The sequence below is a fragment of the Petromyzon marinus genome, chromosome 61, assembly GCF_048934315.1.
Source record: "Petromyzon marinus isolate PM22_M1 ecotype Great Lakes invasive population chromosome 61, UKy_Petmar_22M1.pri1.0, whole genome shotgun sequence".
NCBI lineage: Eukaryota > Metazoa > Chordata > Hyperoartia > Petromyzontiformes > Petromyzontidae > Petromyzon > Petromyzon marinus.
In genome coordinates, this window is record NC_133727.1 from 621,376 (window position 1) to 642,074 (window position 20,699).

General features: G+C 51.1%; 1 protein-coding gene across 4 annotated transcripts in view; it reads left to right on the top strand.

Annotated features, from left to right (window-relative positions):
* Positions 1-20,699, top strand: part of LOC116955782 (gamma-aminobutyric acid receptor subunit alpha-2-like) — an 80,180-nt gene that overhangs the window by 51,946 nt on the left and 7,535 nt on the right. For 2 of the 4 annotated variants that reach the window (XM_076053409.1, XM_076053411.1), the window contains exons 6-9: positions 3,423-3,505; positions 5,977-6,123; positions 11,303-11,455; positions 19,772-19,974. In XM_076053409.1, the coding sequence (XP_075909524.1) occupies positions 3,423-3,505; positions 5,977-6,123; positions 11,303-11,455; positions 19,772-19,974 (586 nt within the window). The remainder of the gene's footprint in view (positions 1-3,422; positions 3,506-5,976; positions 6,124-11,302; positions 11,456-19,771; positions 19,975-20,699) is intronic. The other 2 variants (XM_076053410.1, XM_032977105.2) reach the window with 1 other exon arrangement.

Genomic DNA, 20,699 nt, shown 5'->3' on the forward strand with positions numbered 1-20,699 from the left:
CTAGGTGAGATAGTTATCATCTCCCCACCGTGGCGCCCCTATCTATAAAACACGCGGTCTGCCTCACAGGCAATCCCCCGCACAGGCAGAAATCTGTACATGGAAGACTTTGAAGCAAAAAGCAATAGCTTCAAGCACACTAAAACTATCTATTTGGTTTTTAATGAATGACCCGACCGGTAATGAATATCCATTGTAATATTATATTTATATATTGAACCCCCTGGTCTCTCGCACCTGATTGGCTCACGAGTGATGACATCACATTTATCCCTCGTCTATTTAAGACCGAACCAGGAGGAGGATTTCTCCACAACTTTGGCTGTCGCCTGACGAGGCTGGCCGGTTGTTGTAATTACCGGCGCAACGTCACGGCTACTCGCATTGTAAACATTGTCGTGGGTTTACTGTCCAACACACAACCGGCGTGCTGAACGAGGAACGAATTGGGCACGTTCTGTTTATGTGACAAACATTCCTAATTGGCCGTGTCGGGATGTGGCGGGTTTAACGACACATTTATATTTACGGGATCTCTCCCCAAAAAAATCTGTTGTCAATTCCCAAAAGAGCCGGTCAAATGTCACGAAGCCGCATCGCAACATTGCCCCCCTCACCGCCCGCCTCCTACTGGTGGACTATTTTGCACTCGCATGCCGGTGCTGCGTTTACCTTGTGTTCTTGTACGTACGTACGTACGCGTGTTGAACTTCTTTCACACCGTACATAGCTAACCATGCTAATCGAGAGGTGTGGCTCCGTAATATCCAAAGCAGTTCTGAAATCGAACTCTTCCCCCTATGGTTAGCAGCACGGAGAAATATAATTCAACAACCCCCATGACCGACATGGCATGGGGAAGCCCTTATTAATTCAGCGGATGATTGAGTATTATTGTTTTATTGCTTTTGCACTGAGAAAGTGAATACGAGTGTGCACGCATGAGAGTGCATCTAAAGTAGCATTATCCACGGCAAGGGACTGCCGCCACTAGGGGGTTCCCCTCCCCTAGGGCGCCTCAAGATGATAATAATGAGTGGGACAAATGTGCCCAGAATGAAGTAGGGCATGTTACCGAGACGGGCGTTGACATGGCACCCAGGGGTCAAGAGCAAGAGGCGGGCGGGTCGCGGTAAGATGTGTGGGAGCGGACCTTGAAGGTCAGGTGACGACTGCGCAGCGGCGACAGGATCTGACTGAAGGGGCAGGGAACGATCGATGGAGAGGCATGGAGGCATCGACATCGTTGCCCCGTGTTGATGGACCTCCGGGTCTTGATCAATACGACATTAGTACATCTTCACGGCTGACCCACGCAACCGCACGGCTTCCTCGGCGGCGGGGTTTTCGTGGGACACCCTTCCACGAAATGGCGTCCACTCGGTGGTTGATGTCAATGTAGAAGTCCCGACGTGAAACGTATTTGTCCTGCAGCCCATGTTCACTGACACACATGGGACAAAGATCCCCCGTATAGCCTTAACAGACTGTTGGGGCCGGTGCTGTTAGCGAGTACCTAATGAAGGCCGGCACACGAGGGGTTTGGTTTCCAGCACCACGCCAGTGGTGATGTTTACTGTAGGAGTTCACAGGGGGAGGTGGGGGAGGGTTTGTGGCGTGCAGGGATGGGTGGGGCTGGAGAAATTAACAAGTAAATGAACTTGAATTAGTAATGGGACAACAAGAAACACGGGTGGGTGAGTGAAAATCACAGCAGTTGAAACTTGACGCGGTTTATCACATCCTTCCAATGATTGCTCAATCTGAATCCGTCTTCTCGATGAAAGTTTTGTCTGTGTTTGTATATCTGGATGGCTTCGTGAACAAATCTCTGATGGTGGCCCGAGGGTTTGTCTTCTTCACAACAACGATGGTCATGATTATTATTCGTACGGATAGTCACCATCACACTCAGACCGGGTGACATTCGACCCTTATCCTGTACTGGGCACTCAGGAACGTATTAATACAACTAAAATTGTATCGGACAGGGGCTCTAACCCCTCCTACCCCCTCGGAAGGAGGGGGGGGGGGTAAGACGCTGTCCGCATCACGTGACCCCCCTCCCCCCCTCCGTTCTCATTTCCTCAGTCAGTGCTGCACGTTTCTGGGCTGGGCTCACCAAGGATTGGGGTTTTTCCCCATGAGATCTTCCGGCGCCATTGTATGCAATTGATAAGGTCACAATTCGTAGAGTTTTTAGGGGTTTTCCTCCGTCAGACAAAGTTCTAGGTATCCTCCGCCGGGGTGTAAAGCCTGGGAAGTCTGGCGTACCCCCGCGTGCATTGCGGACGCGCGGAAAGTTGGAATCGGCCAGGCTTATGGGTTGCAGATGGGGAGGTGTGACGGTGGGCAGGGCGGCCACTGAGTGGCCGTCGGCAAAAGCCTCGGAATCTTTATTTGTACTGGAGGAATCCGCGGAGCTGACCAAGCTCTTTTATGAAAGAGGTTTATGTTCTTGAGAACGCCGTCGAACTTTTAAGGGCCTGAACAAAAAACACGTTTCTCCTTTGAAGTCTCTCATGCAGACCTGGCGAGTGTCAACAACTTGTAGTCCCGACGCTTACACGCGCGTGCGCACGAACGTCATGATTTTCGATCGGATCGTAGTCACCGTTCTCTGAGGTCGTCGCCTGTGGTGAGTAAAAAGAAAAACGACCTCACCAAGTGTTGGCGGAGTTGGTGCCAATCTTTCTGCTTCGTACGTACGCATCGCATTACCAACGTACGTACGCGCGTACGTACTCACGTACTCAAAGAACTCACGTACGTACTCAAAAAACTCACGTACATACTCACGTACTCAAAGAACTCACGTACGCACGTACGCACGTGCGCACGTTGAGCTTCTCTCGCACCGCACGGAGAGCCAACCGTGCTGATCGGAGGTGCGATTCGCTTCGCACTACGAACGGTGAAAAAAAACCCCGCCGCCACTTTTTGATTTTGAGCACCAACGCACTCTTAAGCAGTACTTCACCCGCGGGTCACGATAATCGTGTGTTCACCCGTGGGTCACCACAATCGTGTGTTCATCTGCGGGTCACCACAATTGTGTGTTCACCCGTGGGTCACCACAATAGCGTGTTCATCTGCGGGTCACCACAATTGTGTGTTCACCCGTAGGTCACCACAATAGTGTGTTCATCTGCGAGTCACCACAATCGCGTGTTCACCCGCCAGTCACCACAATCGTGTATTGGTACAAATGTGTGTGGTGGGGTCAAGTGTGGGGAACTCCCACATCTCTCAAGACGTCCGACCAGCGTGTGACATATTCGATCATGCACCCTTTACAGCGGCCTTTGGAGCCTCCCCCCCCCCCTCTCTGTCTACCGGAGGCCCCTTTCACCAGCTCCGGCGTGAGCACTTGCAGGGCTGCGCCTTTACATACCCTCTCTTCCTCCGTTTACGTTCAACAGGTTAACGGTGAAAGCGGAGTGTCCCATGATCCTCGAAGACTTCCCGATGGACACCCACGCCTGCCCGCTGAAGTTTGGCAGCTGTGAGTATTCTGTTTCATGTTGACTTGCTGGGCGTGTGACCGATGCTGTCAATTATTTATGATGTGAAAGCAGATGTAGACACGTTGCCAAACACGCCGCCGTGACACGGGATTGCACAAAGACAATTATCCCCCGTATAGCCTCAACAGTCCTTTCGGGGCAAGTGCTGTTTGCGAGCACCTATGAAGGCCGGCACGGCACACGAAGGGGATGGGTGGCCAGCACCACGCCCGGCCGCCTTTGTCTCCCGAATGCCGACGCTTACGCGCAGCACCAGGTACTCATTTGAGGCTGGGGCGACCTAGGGGAGGCCCAAGACGGGATCCGATGGTCGTCATTGGTCTTGACTGTGAGCAGGAATCCAACCGGGATGACGGTGCTCATAGCGCAGCGCGCGAACTGCTCCCTCGCCGCTCCCCGCCGGATTGCACAGCAAGCACACCCACCAGACTATCAGATGCACACCACAAATTAATATATATTTTAGCTGCATCTTCGTAAAACACAGAGAAAGAAGGGTGCGTCGTATAATCCAGAGAATAATATGCGAGAGTGACTCTCGCGAGGTTATACAATTTGAATGTGGCGAGCTAAATATATACACGCACACTCGACGTTATTGTCATTTAACGCTAATCCAGTTGAGTGGTGCCGTGGTTACAGCACTTGACTCACAATGCAAACATTACGGAAACATCTCATGCTCATTTATCCAGGGAAAAAGCTCATTGAGTCCGTTTAAACAATGGGCGTTGGACACCGTACGGGAGGAATCTTTGAGAACCCGGAGTAGAACACACCATGCAAAAGATTGGGGCAGCGTTAAAACCTACTTGACGCGCTGCTTCTGATGCTTTGCACACGGGGTGACCCCCATAACCGTGGGTGTTTATGTCGCGAAATCGTTTCGCCCTCTGAAGAAGGAAGATTAAACCTAAAAACGTCGCCTATTTTTGTTTCAAGTCCACGGTGTTCTTGACGAGCGTGTCAGCGAGTCGTTACGAGCGCGGTAATCGTGACAATTACGAGAACGTGTTCCGCGATGGAGCCCGCCGATCTTTTACGCCCGGGGCGTCTGGGAGTGCTCTTAACGCGCTGCTTCGCGGCTTGCGGTGCGCCGCCTCTCGTCTCGATGCGTTCGTAAGGGGCACCGCCGCAGAGGCAGCGGTCCCCGTGCAGCGTGAGCTGGACTCGGTGCAGGGCCTGTGAATCCAGAGTGCGTAATCCCAATTTGACTGATTTGCGGGTACGGTAAAACCTCGGATTGCGAGGGTAACTTGGTGCGCGAGTGTTTCGCAAGACGAGCAAAAAATTGTAAATAAATATTAATTTGATAAACGAGCGAGGGTCTTGCAATACGAGCAGTGTACGTAGACGCTTTGTCTGCCGAGCGTCACGTGATCACAACTGATAGACGAGTGCTTTGATACACGAGTGCTTTGGATTACAAACACGTTTCCGGAACGAATTATGCTCGCAATCCAAGGTTTTACTGTGATTTGAATTGAGCAAAGTCGGACCGTGACACGGGATCGCACGAATGGCCCGTTCGTTTCAAATGACGTCGTGCGATCTTTTGAACGTTCAATGCGAGGCAGACGGCACGTGGTATTTATTTACCGCGGTTAATGCGCGCCGCGGTGTTCGAATTGCGAACCTTTGCCATAAAACGGCCAACTCACTGCCGCTTCTAGTTCAAACCGAGCTGGAAGTGCTCTGACACGTGCATTGACTGTGTACTGTTGGCCTTTTGGCATTCTCTGCTCTGACACTGGTGATATTAGGACCTAACGAAGGCTGTCTCTGGTGTAGGCCAATCAATTTCAAAGATAAGCGCATTATATAATCAGAGCATGTTTCTTTGTATGTTCACTGCAAGTACTGTGTGTGCTTAATGCAGCACTTGATCCCTTGCAAGAAGTGATCTATTTGGTGTTTGAACGTCTCAACATCTTCTGTTTTGTTGCCAGAAAGGCTAAAGCCGATTCTTATTTCTCATTCGTCGGTACTGGCAAAGAAAGGTGCCAATGGCACTTCCGCCGGAACGCGTCACCGCCCCTGCGCGGTGGGGTTTGCCGACGGCCGCCCGCCGTCACCGCGGTGAACGACGGCCGCGGTGAACGACGACCGCGGTGAATGACGACCGCGGTGAATGACGATCGCAGTGAACGACGGCCGCGGTGAATGACGATCGCGGTGAACGACGACCGCGGTGAACGACGGCCGCGGTGAACGACGGCCACGGTGAACGACGATCGCGGTGAATGACGACCGCGGTGAATGACGACCGCAGTGAATGACGACCGCGGTGAACGACGATCGCGGTGAACGACGACCGCGGTGAACGACGGCCGCGGTGAACGACAGCCGCGGTGAACGACGGCCGCGGTGAACGACGGCCGCGGTGAACGACGGCCGCGGTGAATGACGACCGCGGGGGTTGCGTTGGCTGTGACTGATGCACGCTCAGCAGACGCCTACACCAACAAGGAGGTGATCTACAGGTGGAAAAACGGCACCAACTACTCGGTGGAAGTTGCTGAGGACGGCTCGCGCACCAACCAGTACCAGCTGATGCACTACACGGCCAGCACCTCCAACATCAAGTCCAGCACGGGTTTGTCTCGATGGACCAGCGCGCGCCTGCGTTCCGCTGCCACTATCTGTAGTTTGGTTTATATGACTCTTGTTTGACACAGAAAAGCCTTCCCTCTTTCCTGGACAGGAGCGAGTCTGCGTTTTTTTGGACGGTTCCGACCGAGTGCTTTTGAGTAGGGATGGGGGTGATGTTGGCGCTGTGTGTGCGATCCAAATTGAGCAATTTTAAGGTAATTTTTTAGTTATTTTTCTAGCATTGTGATGTTTTGGTCAATACCGGTTACATAGCTATGGGATGAACCCGGAGGGAACGCATGCAGAGCAGGGAGAATACAACAAACTTATCAACACAGTGTCAGGAGTCGAACCCATGACCGCCTTTCTGCGAGGCGTGAGTGTCACCGACTGTGCTGCCACCGGGCAAGTGACTCGACAGCTGTTGTGGAATTCAGTGCTGGACGTCTGTTCATGACCATAAAAGAGTAAACTCAATTTAAAACTAAGCGGGAAAAACAAAAAACGAGCATAGTTGGTTCGTTTCTCAGTCCCCTTGTCCTGGTGAGGGCCACGGCGGCGGCAGCGGCGTGTTGAGTCGTGGCGGTCCACACCTCCCTTTCCCTGGCGACTGACTCCAGCACTACATTACTATACACTATACACTACTACACTACACTAATACACTACTACACTATACACTACTACACTATACACTACTACACTACACTACTACACTAATACACTACTACACTATACACTACTACACTATACACTACTACACTACACTATACACTACTACACTACACTTTACACTACTGCACTTCACTATACACTACTACACTATACACTACACTATACACTACTACACTACACTATACACTACTACACTATACACTACACTGTACACTACTACACTACACTATACACTACTACACTACTACACTATACACTACCACACTATACACTACCACACTATACACTACTACACTATACACTACTACACTACACTATACACTACTACACTACACTATACACTACTACACTACACTATAGACTACCACACTACACTATACACTACCACACTACACTACTACACTATACACTATAACACTATACACTACACTATACACTACTACACTATACACTACTACACTACACTATGCACTACTACACTATACACTACTACACTATACACTACACTACAATACACTACTATACACTACACTATACACTACACTATACACTACCACACTATACACTACACTATACACTACACTACTATACACTACACTACTATACACTACACTATACACTACACTATACACTACTACTCTACTACACTACACTATACACTACTACACTATACACAGACTCTAGCTCTTCCTGGGGAATTCCCAGACGTTCCCAGGCCAGCCGAGCGACATCAACATAGTCCCGCTCGCTAGTCAGACACTAATATTAAACACCACCTAATGGCCCTTCCCCAGAGTACATTGAGAAGCCAGAGCGGAGTGCCGTGAAGAACGACCCATTGCCCCGAAATGAAACATGTATTTTTAAGGCCACGCAGTGTTTATTGACGAACGTGTTTCCAGCGATCTCGTCGCTATCAGTGCTCTTGCACCGCTGCCCACTCAACGGCGTCGCCAAATGATGATCTCAAAAAATAACGCTGGCTCGCTCGCTATTATTACATTGATGTGGGTTTTCAGGGGTTTCAAACGGTCGTTTTGTGACACCGATAGCACAGTGGGGACGAAACTGGCCGAACAAAATCTATACCGGCAGGTAACCCGAAGAGGACGACGTGTCCTCTTGCAGTCCTTGGCAGCCACACTCCTGGCAGCGCTCTTAATAGCGGCCACTCGCCACGGTGACGGGGTGGATCCTCGCTCTTTGTACACGCCGCCAGCCGCAGCGGACAGATAATTTAAAAAGGACACTGGGATGTGAGTGTCAGGAGAGTGTGCGCGCAGTGGGGGGGGGTGTATAGGTTAGGCACCTTGTCAGCAAATTACTCCGGGTCTGTGAACTCGTAACACCTGGGTCTCTCCCATTGCCACACGTGGCATCAACGGTGCACCTAGCCTGGCACAGAGCACCGTCGCCAAGTTATCAGCACGTGGCGTTGCGCGGCAGCCGCTGTCACGTGCGGCGTGGCCTCAGAGACAGACGGGTGGCACAGCGCAGGTGCTGCGTCTGCTGGCTCGTGTCCGTTAACCAATCGCATTCCGCGTCTCGTCCCGTGGCCCGCCAGCGAGCTTTCCGCACGTCACGTGTCGTCAAAGTTCACCTGGCCTGGCCAGCGTTGTTCTGTGCGAGTGGTCGTGCGTCGCTCAAAGTGCCGCGCTACCAACCCGGCAGGCAGGCCGGGTTTTATTCCAAGCCGCGGCTGACGTTCGTGGCAAGTAATGTCTCAAACCCGTCCTGGGTCTCCCCTAGATAGACTCGGACTGAAACGAGTAGCTTGCGCAGTGCATAAACATCGGCGGCTAGGCATGGTGCTAGGCCGCTCATCCCCTGATCTGCTGTACTGGCCTTCGTACGTGTTCGCTAACAGCACTTGCCCCCGACGGTGTGTTGAGGCTCTGTGTGTGTGTAGTGACATCGCGGATGTCACTGTGATGCCGGCCCTAGAGAGGCACGGCTCGAGATGAGTCGACATCGCGGGCACCACTCACATGTGGGGGCAGTACCAGCCCTAGAGGGGCTCGGTGAGCACTCACTGGCAGTGATGAGTGGCACCACGCTCTGCGTGCAGTGCCGACCCCTACAGGATAGGGTGTGAGAGTGCCCTGCCACGGGAATGGGGTTACTAAGGGCCATGGCACTCTGGTTGACCCCAGAGGACACGTGACTGGTAAAGTCTACACAGGGCCCCCAGGTGGGGGCTAGGGGTGGTCACGTGTCAGGGCCGAGATCCTGCTCGAGGGTTCTCGAAGGTGGTCGTGGCTAAAGCCGGAGCAGGCCACACCACGGAGGATAAAAGCAGGATCCCCGAGAGGGACCGGCTGCTGTGGTTATCCTAAAGAATCTGGACCCAAGCTGGGGTCCTGTCCGTTGTCGCTACTCCCAGCAGTGTGATTAGTGTAGCTAGCCTGGTGGTCACGTAGCTAGTTACGGTGTAATTAGTGTAGTTATCCTGGTCATGTAGCTAGTTACGGTGTAATTAATGTAGTGTAGCCTGGTGGTCACGTAGCTAGTTACGGTGTAATTAGTGTAGTTAGCCTGGTGGTTACGTAACTAGTTACGGTGTAATTAGTGTAGTTAGCCTGGTGGTCACGTAGCTAGTTACTGTGTGATTAGTGTAGTGTAGTCTGGTGGTCACGTAGCTAGTTACGGTGTAATTAGTGTAGTTAGCCTGGTGGTCATGTAGCTAGTTACGGTGTGATTAGTGTAGCTAGCCTGGTGGTTACATAGCTAGTTACGGTGTAATTAGTGTAGCTAGCCTGGTGGTCACGTAGCTAGTTACGGTGTAATTAGTGTAGCTAGCCTGGTGATCACGTAGCTAGTTACGGTGTAATTAGTGTACTTATCCTGGTGGTCACGTAGTTCGTTACGGTGTAATTAGTGTAGTTAGCCTGGTGGTCACGTAGCTAGTTACGGTGTAATTAGTGTTGTTAGCCTGGTGGTCACGTAGCTAGTTATGGTGTCATTAGTGTAGTTAGCCTGGTGGTCACGTAGCTAGTTACGGTGTGATTAGTGTAGTTAGCCTGGTGGTTACATAGCTAGTTACGGTGTGATTAGTGTAGTTAGCCTGGTGGTCCACCACCATAATGTGTAGTGTAGCCTGGTGGTCCACCACAATAATGTGTAGTTAGCCTGGTGGTCCACCACTACAGTGTGTAGTTAGCCTGGTGGTTCACCACCATAGTGTGTAGTGTAGCCTGGTGGTCCACCACCATAGTGTGTAGTTAGCCTGGTGGTCCACCACTATAGTGTGTAGTTAGCCTGGTGGTCCACCACCATAGTGTGTAGTTAGCCTGGTGGTCCACCACTATGGTGTGTAGTTAGCCTGGTGGTCCACCACTATAGTGTGTAGTTAGCCTGGTGGTCCACCACCATAGTGTGTAGTTAGCCTGGTGGTCCACCACTATAGTGTGTAGTTAGCCTGGTGGTCCTCCACCATAGTGTGTAGTTAGCCTGGTGGTCCACCACTATAGTGTGTAGTTAGCCTGGTGGTCCACCACCATAGTGTGTAGTGTAGCCTGGTGGTCCACCACCATAGTGTGTAGTATAGCCTGGTGGTCCACCACCATAGTGTGTAGTTAGCCTGGTGGTCCACCACCATAGTGTGTAGTTAGCCTGGTGGTCCACCACCATAGTGTGTAGTGTAGCCTGGTGGTCCACCACCATAGTGTGTAGTTAGCCTGGTGGTCCACCACCATAGTGTGTAGTGTAGCCTGGTGGTCCACCACCGTAGTGTGTAGTGTAGCCTGGTGGTCCACCACCATAGTGTGTAGTGTAGCCTGGTGGTCCACCACTATAGTGTGTAGTTAGCCTGGTGGTCCACCACCATAGTGTGTAGTGTAGCCTGGTGGTCCACCACCATAGTGTGTAGTTAGCCTGGTGGTCCACCACCATAGTGTGTAGTTAGCCTGGTGGTCCACCACCATAGTGTGTAGTATAGCCTGGTGGTCCACCACCATAGTGTGTAGTTAGCCTGGTGGTCCACCACTATAGTGTGTAGTTAGCCTGGTGGTCCACCACCATAGTGTGTAGTTAGCCTGGTGGTCCACCACCATAGTGTGTAGTTAGCCTGGTGGTCCACCACCATAGTGTGTAGCTAGCCTGGTGGTCCACCACCATTGGGTGTAGTGTAGCCTGCTGGTCCACCACCATAGTGTGTAGTTAGCCTGGTGGTCCACCACCATAGTGTGTAGTGTAGCCTGGTGGTCTACCACCATAGTGTGTAGTTAGCCTGGTGGTCCACCACTATAGTGTGTAGCTAGCCTGGTGGTCCACCACCATTGGGTGTAGTGTAGCCTGGTGGTCCACCACCATAGTGTGTAGTGTAGCCTGGTGGTCCACCACCAGACGTTGTTATCTGGTGAAGGGGCAGTTACCCCTTTGTGTTGGTATCAATAAATGTGTTGCCTCCAAAGAGTACTTCTGCAACTCAGTTGAACTCACTACACACGTGTGTTGCACTCACTACACACGTGTGTTGCACTCACTACACACGTGTGTTGCACTTGCAGGGGAGTACGTCGTGTTGGTGACGGAATTCCACCTGAAGCGGAAGATCGGATACTTTGTGATCCAGACGTACCTGCCCTGCATCATGACGGTCATCCTGTCGCAGGTCTCCTTCTGGCTCAACAGAGAGTCCGTCCCAGCTCGGACCGTGTTTGGTGAGTGCACGCTTGACCATACTTCACCGGTGTGTTTCTATAATCACGATTGCGGGGTGCAGGCCCAAAGAAGGCCACCAAAACTGCACACAGCCAGCAACAAGCAGCACCAATGAAAGTTACTCGAACTATTGATTGGTTCACCACGACCTACTGCTCAATCCCTACCAAACCATGGGGCAATCTCACGTTTCTGGGGATTACACTCGAACGAATATCTCACCTTAGAATGTAATGTAAGCGACTTCATCGGGTCTTGCACTTACCACCTACGTCTTGTCGGGAATTGCATAGATCAGGATGATGCATATCAGAATCGGAGTCTTTATTTAGACGGTGGGAGGAATGCTATAAACGACGAAGCTTTCTGATCAGTCTCTTCTCCCCATGGCCTCGATTGTGTCCATGGTAAGAGGCACAGCTGTCAACCCACACGGATTCACCCCGTGTTCTTGTACAGGGCAACATTTTTCTGGTCTAATTGTTTGTGTTTCTCCCTTGTGATGGGACTGTGTAGGATGAACGTTGAGATTTATAAGGGGCACGGGGTGACCAATAAGGTCTGAATTGGTCTGTGAGAAGGTAGGGCACTGGTAATGGGTTGACAGCTTTGAAAAGGGCGGATTGTTCCTCACGTCCTGTGCTCTCAGCCAGCGAGGCTTATGGGTTGCAGATGGGGAGGTGTGACGGTGGGCAGGGCGGCCACTGAGTGGCCGTCGGCAAAAGCCTCGGAATCTTTATTTATACTGGAGGAATCCGCTGAGCTGACGAAGCTCTTTTATGAAAGAGGTTTAAGTTCTTGAGAACGCCGTCGAACTTATAAAGGCCTGAACAGAAACCACGTTTCTCCTTTGAAGTCTCTCATGCAGACCTGGCGAGTGTCAACAACTTGCAGTCCCGACGCTTACACGCACGTGCGCACGAACGTCGTGATTTTCGATCGGATCGTAGTCACCGTTCTCTGAGGTCGTCGCCTGTGGTGAGTAAAAGAAAAACGACCTCACCAAGTGTTGGCGGAGTTGGTGCCAATCTTTCTGCTTCGTACGTACGCATCGCAATACCAACGTACGTACTCGCGTACGTACTCACGTACTCAAAGAACTCACGTACGTACTCAAACTCACGTACATACTCACGTACTCAAAGAACTCACGTGCGCACGTGCGCACGTTGAGCTTCTCTCGCACCGCACGGAGAGCCAACCGTGCTGATCGGAGGTGCGATTCGCTTCGCGCTACGAACAATGAAAAAAAAAACCCCGCCGCCACTTTTTGCTTTTGAGCACCGACGCCCCCCATAAGTCTTAAGCAGCGCTGAACCCGCGGGTCACGACAATCACGTGATCACCCGCGGTGAGCTTTCAAGCTCTTCTTCACAGGTGTCCAGTAGGGGCACGGGGTCAAGAAGTTCCAAGTGTAGGACAGGTCAGCAAATCACGAAAAAAACAAACACAAGTTCAAATTGTTACAAGTTCGCCAATTCCAAAGCTCGGGCAAGGCATCAAAACAACAGCGGCGACAACAAGTCCCAGAGGACACGAGGCGAGTTCCGTGTCAGGACGAGCGAAACAATTAGTTACAAAGGCACAAAACCTCGTTTATTTAGTCGCAACACTCTTATTGATCATTAACGGTTGAATTGACATTGGTGATTGTCACAAACACACCCAGTGAGTTGTGATCATTGCTACCCCGTGGATAATGGATATGCCGGTATTATCTATTACGAGGCTGTCATGTCACAGTGACATGATTGAAGTCGCCGCCTATCGTTATCAGTAATTAACATTTTTTATAATGTATAAAATTAGCAAAGACCGTGCATCTCTTCTCTCTCTGTCTTTTATTATGCAATTCCTCACGGGGCTTGCGTTAAAACGAACCACGTGCATCAGTGACGGTGGATTGCAAACGCAGGCATCACTGTGCGTGATAATACTTGTCAACAGAACTCCATTTTGGCTCATAAATATAAACAAATCTGCTTTATTCCATCAGCCCGCTGGCTTTCCAGAACCAATATTGTCTAGCACGGGGGTCCTTAACCTCCTGTGCATCACGCACCCCCTGGGGGTGTGAGACATAGACGTATGTTTTTAGAAGGTAAATCATCGAAAATGCAAGCACCGACACGTAAGTAACAACTAATTTGTTTCATCAAAGCCTCTGTGTTTATAAACATTCGACATTGTTTTTACGATTGGGATCCTAAGGGGTGCTCGGCTGCAGTAGAGGTTAAGAACGACATCATTTGCAGCACGCAAACTCAACCGGGTCTCATCAGCAGAATCGGGAATGTTCAACACTTGCCAAGAGTATCTCACTTTGTGTGTGAACGCAACGGTGCTTTGCCCTATGGGGAGACTTCTCCTCCCACCACCCCCCGCCATAGGAACGTGGAATTTCCACCACTGACTCTTGCAGCGTGGCTGTAAATAGGAAGAGCGCGAACGCAGAAATGCTCATTTGAGCAACGGGAGATGACGACTCCGTTTATTTTTGTCCTACTCGGAGCGCCGATGTACGTGTTTGCACACGCCGATTCTGAAAGTCCCGAGGACTGCCGACGGGATGACATTTTCCAGCGATTCAACAGCGGAATCGCCGCGCACCTCGGCAGGCAACTCAAACGGGATCTGAATGGCCTCGCTCCCAGGCAGTGGGAAGGGAGATCTTTCTTTAAATAATCGCAGCTCAGAGAAGCGTACGGCTGCAAGTCTAACGGGCGCTCGGCACTTTTTCCGTTTAAAAAATTCATAATGCCAACGCATGCTGAAAGAAGACTTTGCCGATTTCACCGCTAGGATTTACTTTTTAATAGCTGCGAGGCACGGCATCTCGGGCTTTTAACTCGGTCATGCTTCGTTATAATTTTTTCTGAGCTTGCATGCCTGGGATTTAGGCATGGAAATATCTGACGGTGCGCTGCGGTGGTGGATGATTGTGGTTAAGGAATGTATAACAAGCCGGCAGGAATTCCATTTTGAATGTAAAATTACCAGGAAGTCCGTTTTAAATATGGCTATGATGTTATAACAAAGGGCTTCATGAGGCCACTGCCTCGACGTCCCCAACATGGAATAACGCCACCACGCATGGCTCAATTGTGACAGCGAAGACGCGGTTGGTGTCAAAACTCTCAAATCGATGAGGGTCAGCGCTGTCGGTCTGACACCAGAGATGCATGCGATATCCGGAGGGGGGGGGGGGTCATACAAATAACCTCCCTGACCTCTTCATCGCTGGAAAATGTTGAAGCCCCTGACTTCCGCCATCGATCGCCCCTCAGAGCTCACGGCTGGCTGCCAAGGCAGGAGACAAACGGTCTTGCCTCCCGAGTCAATTTCACATCAGTTTTACAAAAACGCAGGGATAACCGCTGCCACGCCTCGCGGTCCAGAGGTCGCCGGTTCAACTCAATCTCTCGGCACGGCGGTCAAAAACAAATTGATATGAATAAAAATATATATACATACTGAGGGTTGCTGTCAGAGTGGTGTGTAATGGTCAGCACGGTCGACTCGGAATCCAGAGGTCGCTGGGTTTGATTTCATCTCCTAGCGCGGTAGTTAAACAACGGTGCAAGTTTCTTAAATCCCCCCCCCCCCCACTCCCTCGCACTCCCCTACGTAAATCGTGGTCCAGAATCATGATAAGTAACCGAACGACTGAAGGATTGTGTTATTATATCCTGATCAATGAGGGTCTCTCTTAGTAGAGGTGGCCGGGTGGGCTGGGTATCAGGCACCTGGCACCACTGGGATCCCCCACATTCGAATCCGCGTTTCAGCCGTCTGTGAGCAAACCGAGTTCTCAAGCGAGTTCGAGGATCTGAGAGTCCTGCAACTAATGAATGTGCCAAAATCCCAACACGTCCAATTCGATGTTACACTTAATGTGGCAAAAATTGCTTCTGTGCAATTTTAAATAGCAAAAAATGATGATGGCTTGACCGTCACGTGGTGAACTTCAACATGACGTTACGTAGGAAAGTGCTGCCCTCTCGTGGGTGAAATAAGAAGTCACTGGATATAACTGAAGTAATTCTGCTATATCGCCTTGAGCGGGCCGTTCTCTAACACGGGGGTGGTGGTGGTTATGCAGTGCTCTGTGAGAGACCCAAATAGACGCCACATCTCGTGAGATGAAGACGTAATTGGTAATTGGAATCAAATTGGGGAAAAAGTGCAACAAGAAAAAACATGAAAGTGAAAAAGGCCACTGCCGCTGTGGTGCCGTAGTCGGCACGCCGCTCCGATTCACTCTCCCGGCACGGCAGATGGAACGAATAGGGGGGGCAGGTTTCTGACGTCCCCCTCCGACCTCACCGCCTGTATCCACCCAGCGGTGTGAATGTGCTCAGCACAGTGAGTCGTTCACTGTGCTTAGCACGTTACGGAGACAACCGTGTTCATCGGAGGCGTGCTGGAGGGAGGGGAAGGATAAACTAAACACAAAATCCGTCTGTGCACTCCGGTGTCTTCTGGTAACCTCGCCGCCTCTTATCCACCCAGCGCCGCCACGGTGGCTAGGAGATGTTAACTACCTCGCCTGGTGTGCAGGAGGTCGTGGGTTCTATCCCTCTCTCATCATCATCACTGTGGCTAGGAGATGTTAACTACCTCGCCTGGTATGCAGGAGGTCGTGGGTTCGATCCTGACCCTGACGAAGCCTGCTGTGTATTTGGAGTTTGCGTGTCTCTCTCTCTCCCGGTGGTTGTATGGATTTTACTCCGGATCCCTCAGGATCTTCCCTCCATGTATAGAATCGACATCACGCGTTTAGAGTGTTTTAGCTGCTATAAATGTCCACGTGATGAGCCACTTCATTGAGCTACCATTTGAAAAAGAGCTGTATGGCTCAGTTGGCCTTACTCGATAAAGTACTAAATAATGTTGTTTGTAGTTGAGTTTAAAAGGTACATTTGTAGTTTGCGCGTCTCTCTCACTCTTCCCGTGGTCGCGTGGATTTTCCTCCGGCTCCCTCCGGGTTTTCCCTCCACGTTTATAATCGACGTGCGCGTTTCGAGTTATTTAGCCGCTGTAAATTTCCCCGCGATGATGATAAGCCACTTCGTTGAGCGATCATTTGTGATAGCCGGGTCACTCGCTCAAGTGGGCACTGCACCTGGCAAGGATTAAAAATAGTTTCGAAATAGGGGCCGCTTGTGTAACGCGCTGACCCACTTGCGCACCCTTCGTGTGCACTCAGACCAGAGAGCAGACGCGCAGGAATAGCCCGGCATTGTTGCCGTTCATTCTGTCATCCTCTGCGTCATTAACATCATTCATGATAGAGGGGGGGGTTTCGGTTAGATCGCGTAAATATATAAATGTTGTGTCGTTAAACACCGCGACCACCCGACACAGCCAATTAGCGAGGTTTGTTCACGTAAACAAAACGTACCAAATCGTTACTAAATCGTTACTATTTTTTTTTAATAGTTTCGAGTAACGTGACGTTTCGCCGGTAATTATGACCGGCATCGTCAGGCGACAGCTGAACTAGTGACGAATTGGCACGTTTTGTTTACGTGACAAACCTCACTAATTGGCTGTGGCGGGTTTAACGACGCATTTTTATTTACGCGACATAACCCAAACATATCTGTTATGGATAATATTGGTCGTGAAAGCCTACGTGTTAAACTGGCAATATTAAAAAAAACATGATGGACGTGTGAGAGAAGTAAACAAAAACATGCAAATAAAACTAAACCATCCCCATCCTACCAGGCAAAGCCCACTAAGCGTATTTTCAGAAGCAACCTGGCCACAAATGATAGCTCAACGAATTGGCTTATCACGTGCACATTTATGGCAGCAAAATAATCTGTTGTTATTATTTCTGCTACTGCTACCACCCAGGATAGCCTCAAGATGAATTTTGTTTTCAGGAGAGTCTTGCCAATTGCTCGCAGGAGACGGGGCCGATGCGGTTGGCCACGTGCACTCTCAGTGTGCGTGGTTCACAGCAGCAGTCCCCAACCTTTTTGTCACCAGGGACCGGTTTCGTGGAAGACATTTTTTTCACGGACCTGGGGGGGGGTTCATATTGGGTCTTTCCCCCTTTTCAAAGAAGCTCTCCAGCGACGTTTGTTTTTTACTCATTGTGGCTACTAGGGGCTAGCTCGTGGGCTTACTCATTGTGGGCTTACTCATTGTGGCTACTAGGGGTTAGCTTGTGGGCTTACTCATTGTGGCTACTAGGGGTTAGCTTGTGGGCTTACTCATTGTGGCTACTAGGGGTTAGCTTGTGGGCTTACTCATTGTGGTTACAAGGGGTTAGTTTGTGGGCTTACTCATTGTGGCTACTAGGGGTTAGCTCGTGGGCTTACTCATTGTGGCTACCAGGGGTTAGAGCTTGTGGGCTTACTCATTGTGGCTATTAGGGGTTAACTCGTGGGCTTACTCATTGTGGCTACTAGGGGTTAGAGCTTGTGGGCTTACTCATTGCGGTTACTAGGGGTTAGCGCTTGTGGGCTTACTCATTGTGGCTACTAGGGGTTAGAGCTTGTGGGCTTACTCATTGTGGCTACTAGGAGTTAGCTTGTGGGCTTACTCATTGTGGCTACTAGGGGTTAGCTTGTGGGCTTACTCATTGTGGCTACTAGGGGTTAGAGCTTGTGGGCTTACTCATTGTGGTTACTAGGGGTTAGAGCTTGTGGGCTTACTCATTGTGGCTACTAGGGGTTAGAGCTTGTGGGCTTACTCATTGTGGCTACTAGGGGTTAGCTTGTGGGCTTACTCATTGTGGCTACTAGGGGTTAGCTTGTGGGCTTACTCATTGTGGCTACTAGGGGTTAAAGCTTGTGGGCTTACTCATTGTGACTACTAGGGGTTAATTTGTGGGCTTACTCATTGTGGCTACTAGGGGTTAGAGCTTGTGGGCTTACTCATTGTGGCTACTAGGGGTAAGCTTGTGGGCTTACTCATTGTGGCTACTAGGGGTTAATTTGTGGGCTTACTCCTTGTGGCTACTAGGGGTTAGAGCTTGTGGGCTTACTCATTGTGGCTACTAGGGGTTAGCTTGTGGGCTTACTCATTGTGGCTACTAGGGGTTAATTTGTGGGCTTACTCATTGTGGCTACTGGGGTTAGAGCTTGTGGGCTTACTCATTGCGGTTACTAGGGGTTAGAGCTTGTGGGCTTACTCATTGTGGCTACTAGGGGTTAGCTTGTGGGCTTACTCATTGTGGCTACTAGGGGTTAGCTTGTGGGCTTACTCATTGTGGCTACTAGGAGTTAGCTTGTGGGCTCACTCATTGTGGCTACTAGGGGTTAGCTTGTGGGCTTACTCATTGTGGCTACTCTGGGTTAGAGCTTGTGGGCTTACTCATTGTGGCTACTTGGGGTTAGAGCTTGTGGGCTTACCTTACCAACACCACGTGACTGAGACAAATGCGCGGTGCGGGAAAGAGGCGTGGACGGAAGTGGTAAATAATAAAATGATGGGGGCGGGCCACGCGCGGACTCACCGCTCTCACGTCCTGCTGCTGTGCGGCCCGGTTCCTAACAGGCCACGGACCGGTACCGGTCCGCGTCCCGGGGGTTGGGGACCCCTGGGTTACGGGCTAAATGTTTTTTTGTTGGTGTCAGCAGAGCCGCGTGCGTACGGCCGCTTGGCCCCTTGGGCCTCCGGGGCTGTGCTCGGCAGCTGCGTGCAGAGTGGCCAAAGAATCGCCGGTGGCATCTCCGAAATGTTGTGGATGTCTCAAAGTGTTGGGACATCCACGCCACGCCACATCTGGTCACTGTCCTTTTCTAAGGTCTACTCGGTTATTCGTAGATATAGTTGCGTAAGAAGTCGTTTGAATGTAACTCGTAAGTAGTTCTGTGATATCACCTTCAGCGGGCCGTTCTCCAACACGGGGGTTGTGCAGCGCTCTATGAGAGATCCAAATAGACACCAAATCTCGTGAGACGAAGACATACGTTGAATAAAAGAGGAGAATAGGTGCAAAAAACATGAAAGTCGCGTGTATATTTGTACTTAGAATGGCGTGCACAATTTACCTTCATTAACTTAGCCTCATAACGTGTTGCGCTGTATTCGCGTATTGTTACGTTTGAGCTGCAGTGAAGAAAAAAAAACATTGCTTGTTCTTCATTTGGTAGCGGCGCAACCCTCACAAGGTTCACCCTCGCAAGGTTCACCCTGTCAAGTTCACCCTCGCTGGTTCACCCTCGCTGGTTCACCGTCGCCGCCACGTGCGTCTCGACGTGTGTACGTCCCCTCCCCCCACCGTGTGCTCGTTCAATAACGACGACGACGGCGGCGGCGTTTCTCCCTTCCGCCTCCTCCCCCTGCCGTGCCAGGCGTCACCACGGTGCTCACCATGACGACGCTCAGCATCAGCGCCCGCAACTCACTGCCCAAGGTGGCCTACGCCACCGCCATGGACTGGTTCATCGCCGTGTGCAACGCCTTTGTCTTCTCGGCGCTCATCGAGTTCGCCACCGTCAACTACTTCACCAAGCGGGCCTGGGCCTGGGACGGCAAGGCCGTGGTCAACAAGGAGGTGAGCCTGCACTACCCCGCCCCACCTCCGGGAGAACATGTTTCCCTGCAGAATAGGGTGGCTTGATGATAATGATGGCGATCAATAACGAGCCGTAATAGAGGGGGGTGGTTTTTTTGGGATAGATCGTCGCGTAAATATAAATGTGTCGTTAAGCACGGCCGGCAGCGAACCCCACCGCGGCCAGTCGGTGAGGTTTGTGTCGCTTAAACAAAACGTGCCGGTTAGTGGCTAGTTCGGCATGCGCACCGGTCGTGTGTCGGGAGAGTAAACGCCACGACGTTTACAATTCGAGTAGCCGTGACGTCTGGCCAGTAATTACAACAACAACAACCACCAGCCACAGTTGTGGAGAAATCCTCTTTCTGTTTCAGTCTTAAATAGACGAGGGATAAATGCGATGTCGTCACTCGCGAGCCAATCAGGTTCGGGGGACCAGCCGACGATGATAGTCATTATATAGCCAGGAAGCCACAACCCGAGTCTCACACCTCCGGTTGGCACAGTTGGCTACGTACGGTGCGAAAGAAATTCAACGCACAGGTGCATACATACGAATGGGAAGTGCGGCCAGGACCGGCGCCAACAGTCGCCCGAGTTCTGCGTTCCTACTGTGCAGCGATTGGCCAACTCCCACTGACGAGCGTTGTACGCACGATGCCTTTCATTGGCAAGTGACCTCCACCCGACGCGCCGGCCTTATAATTCGACGTCGAACCGACGGG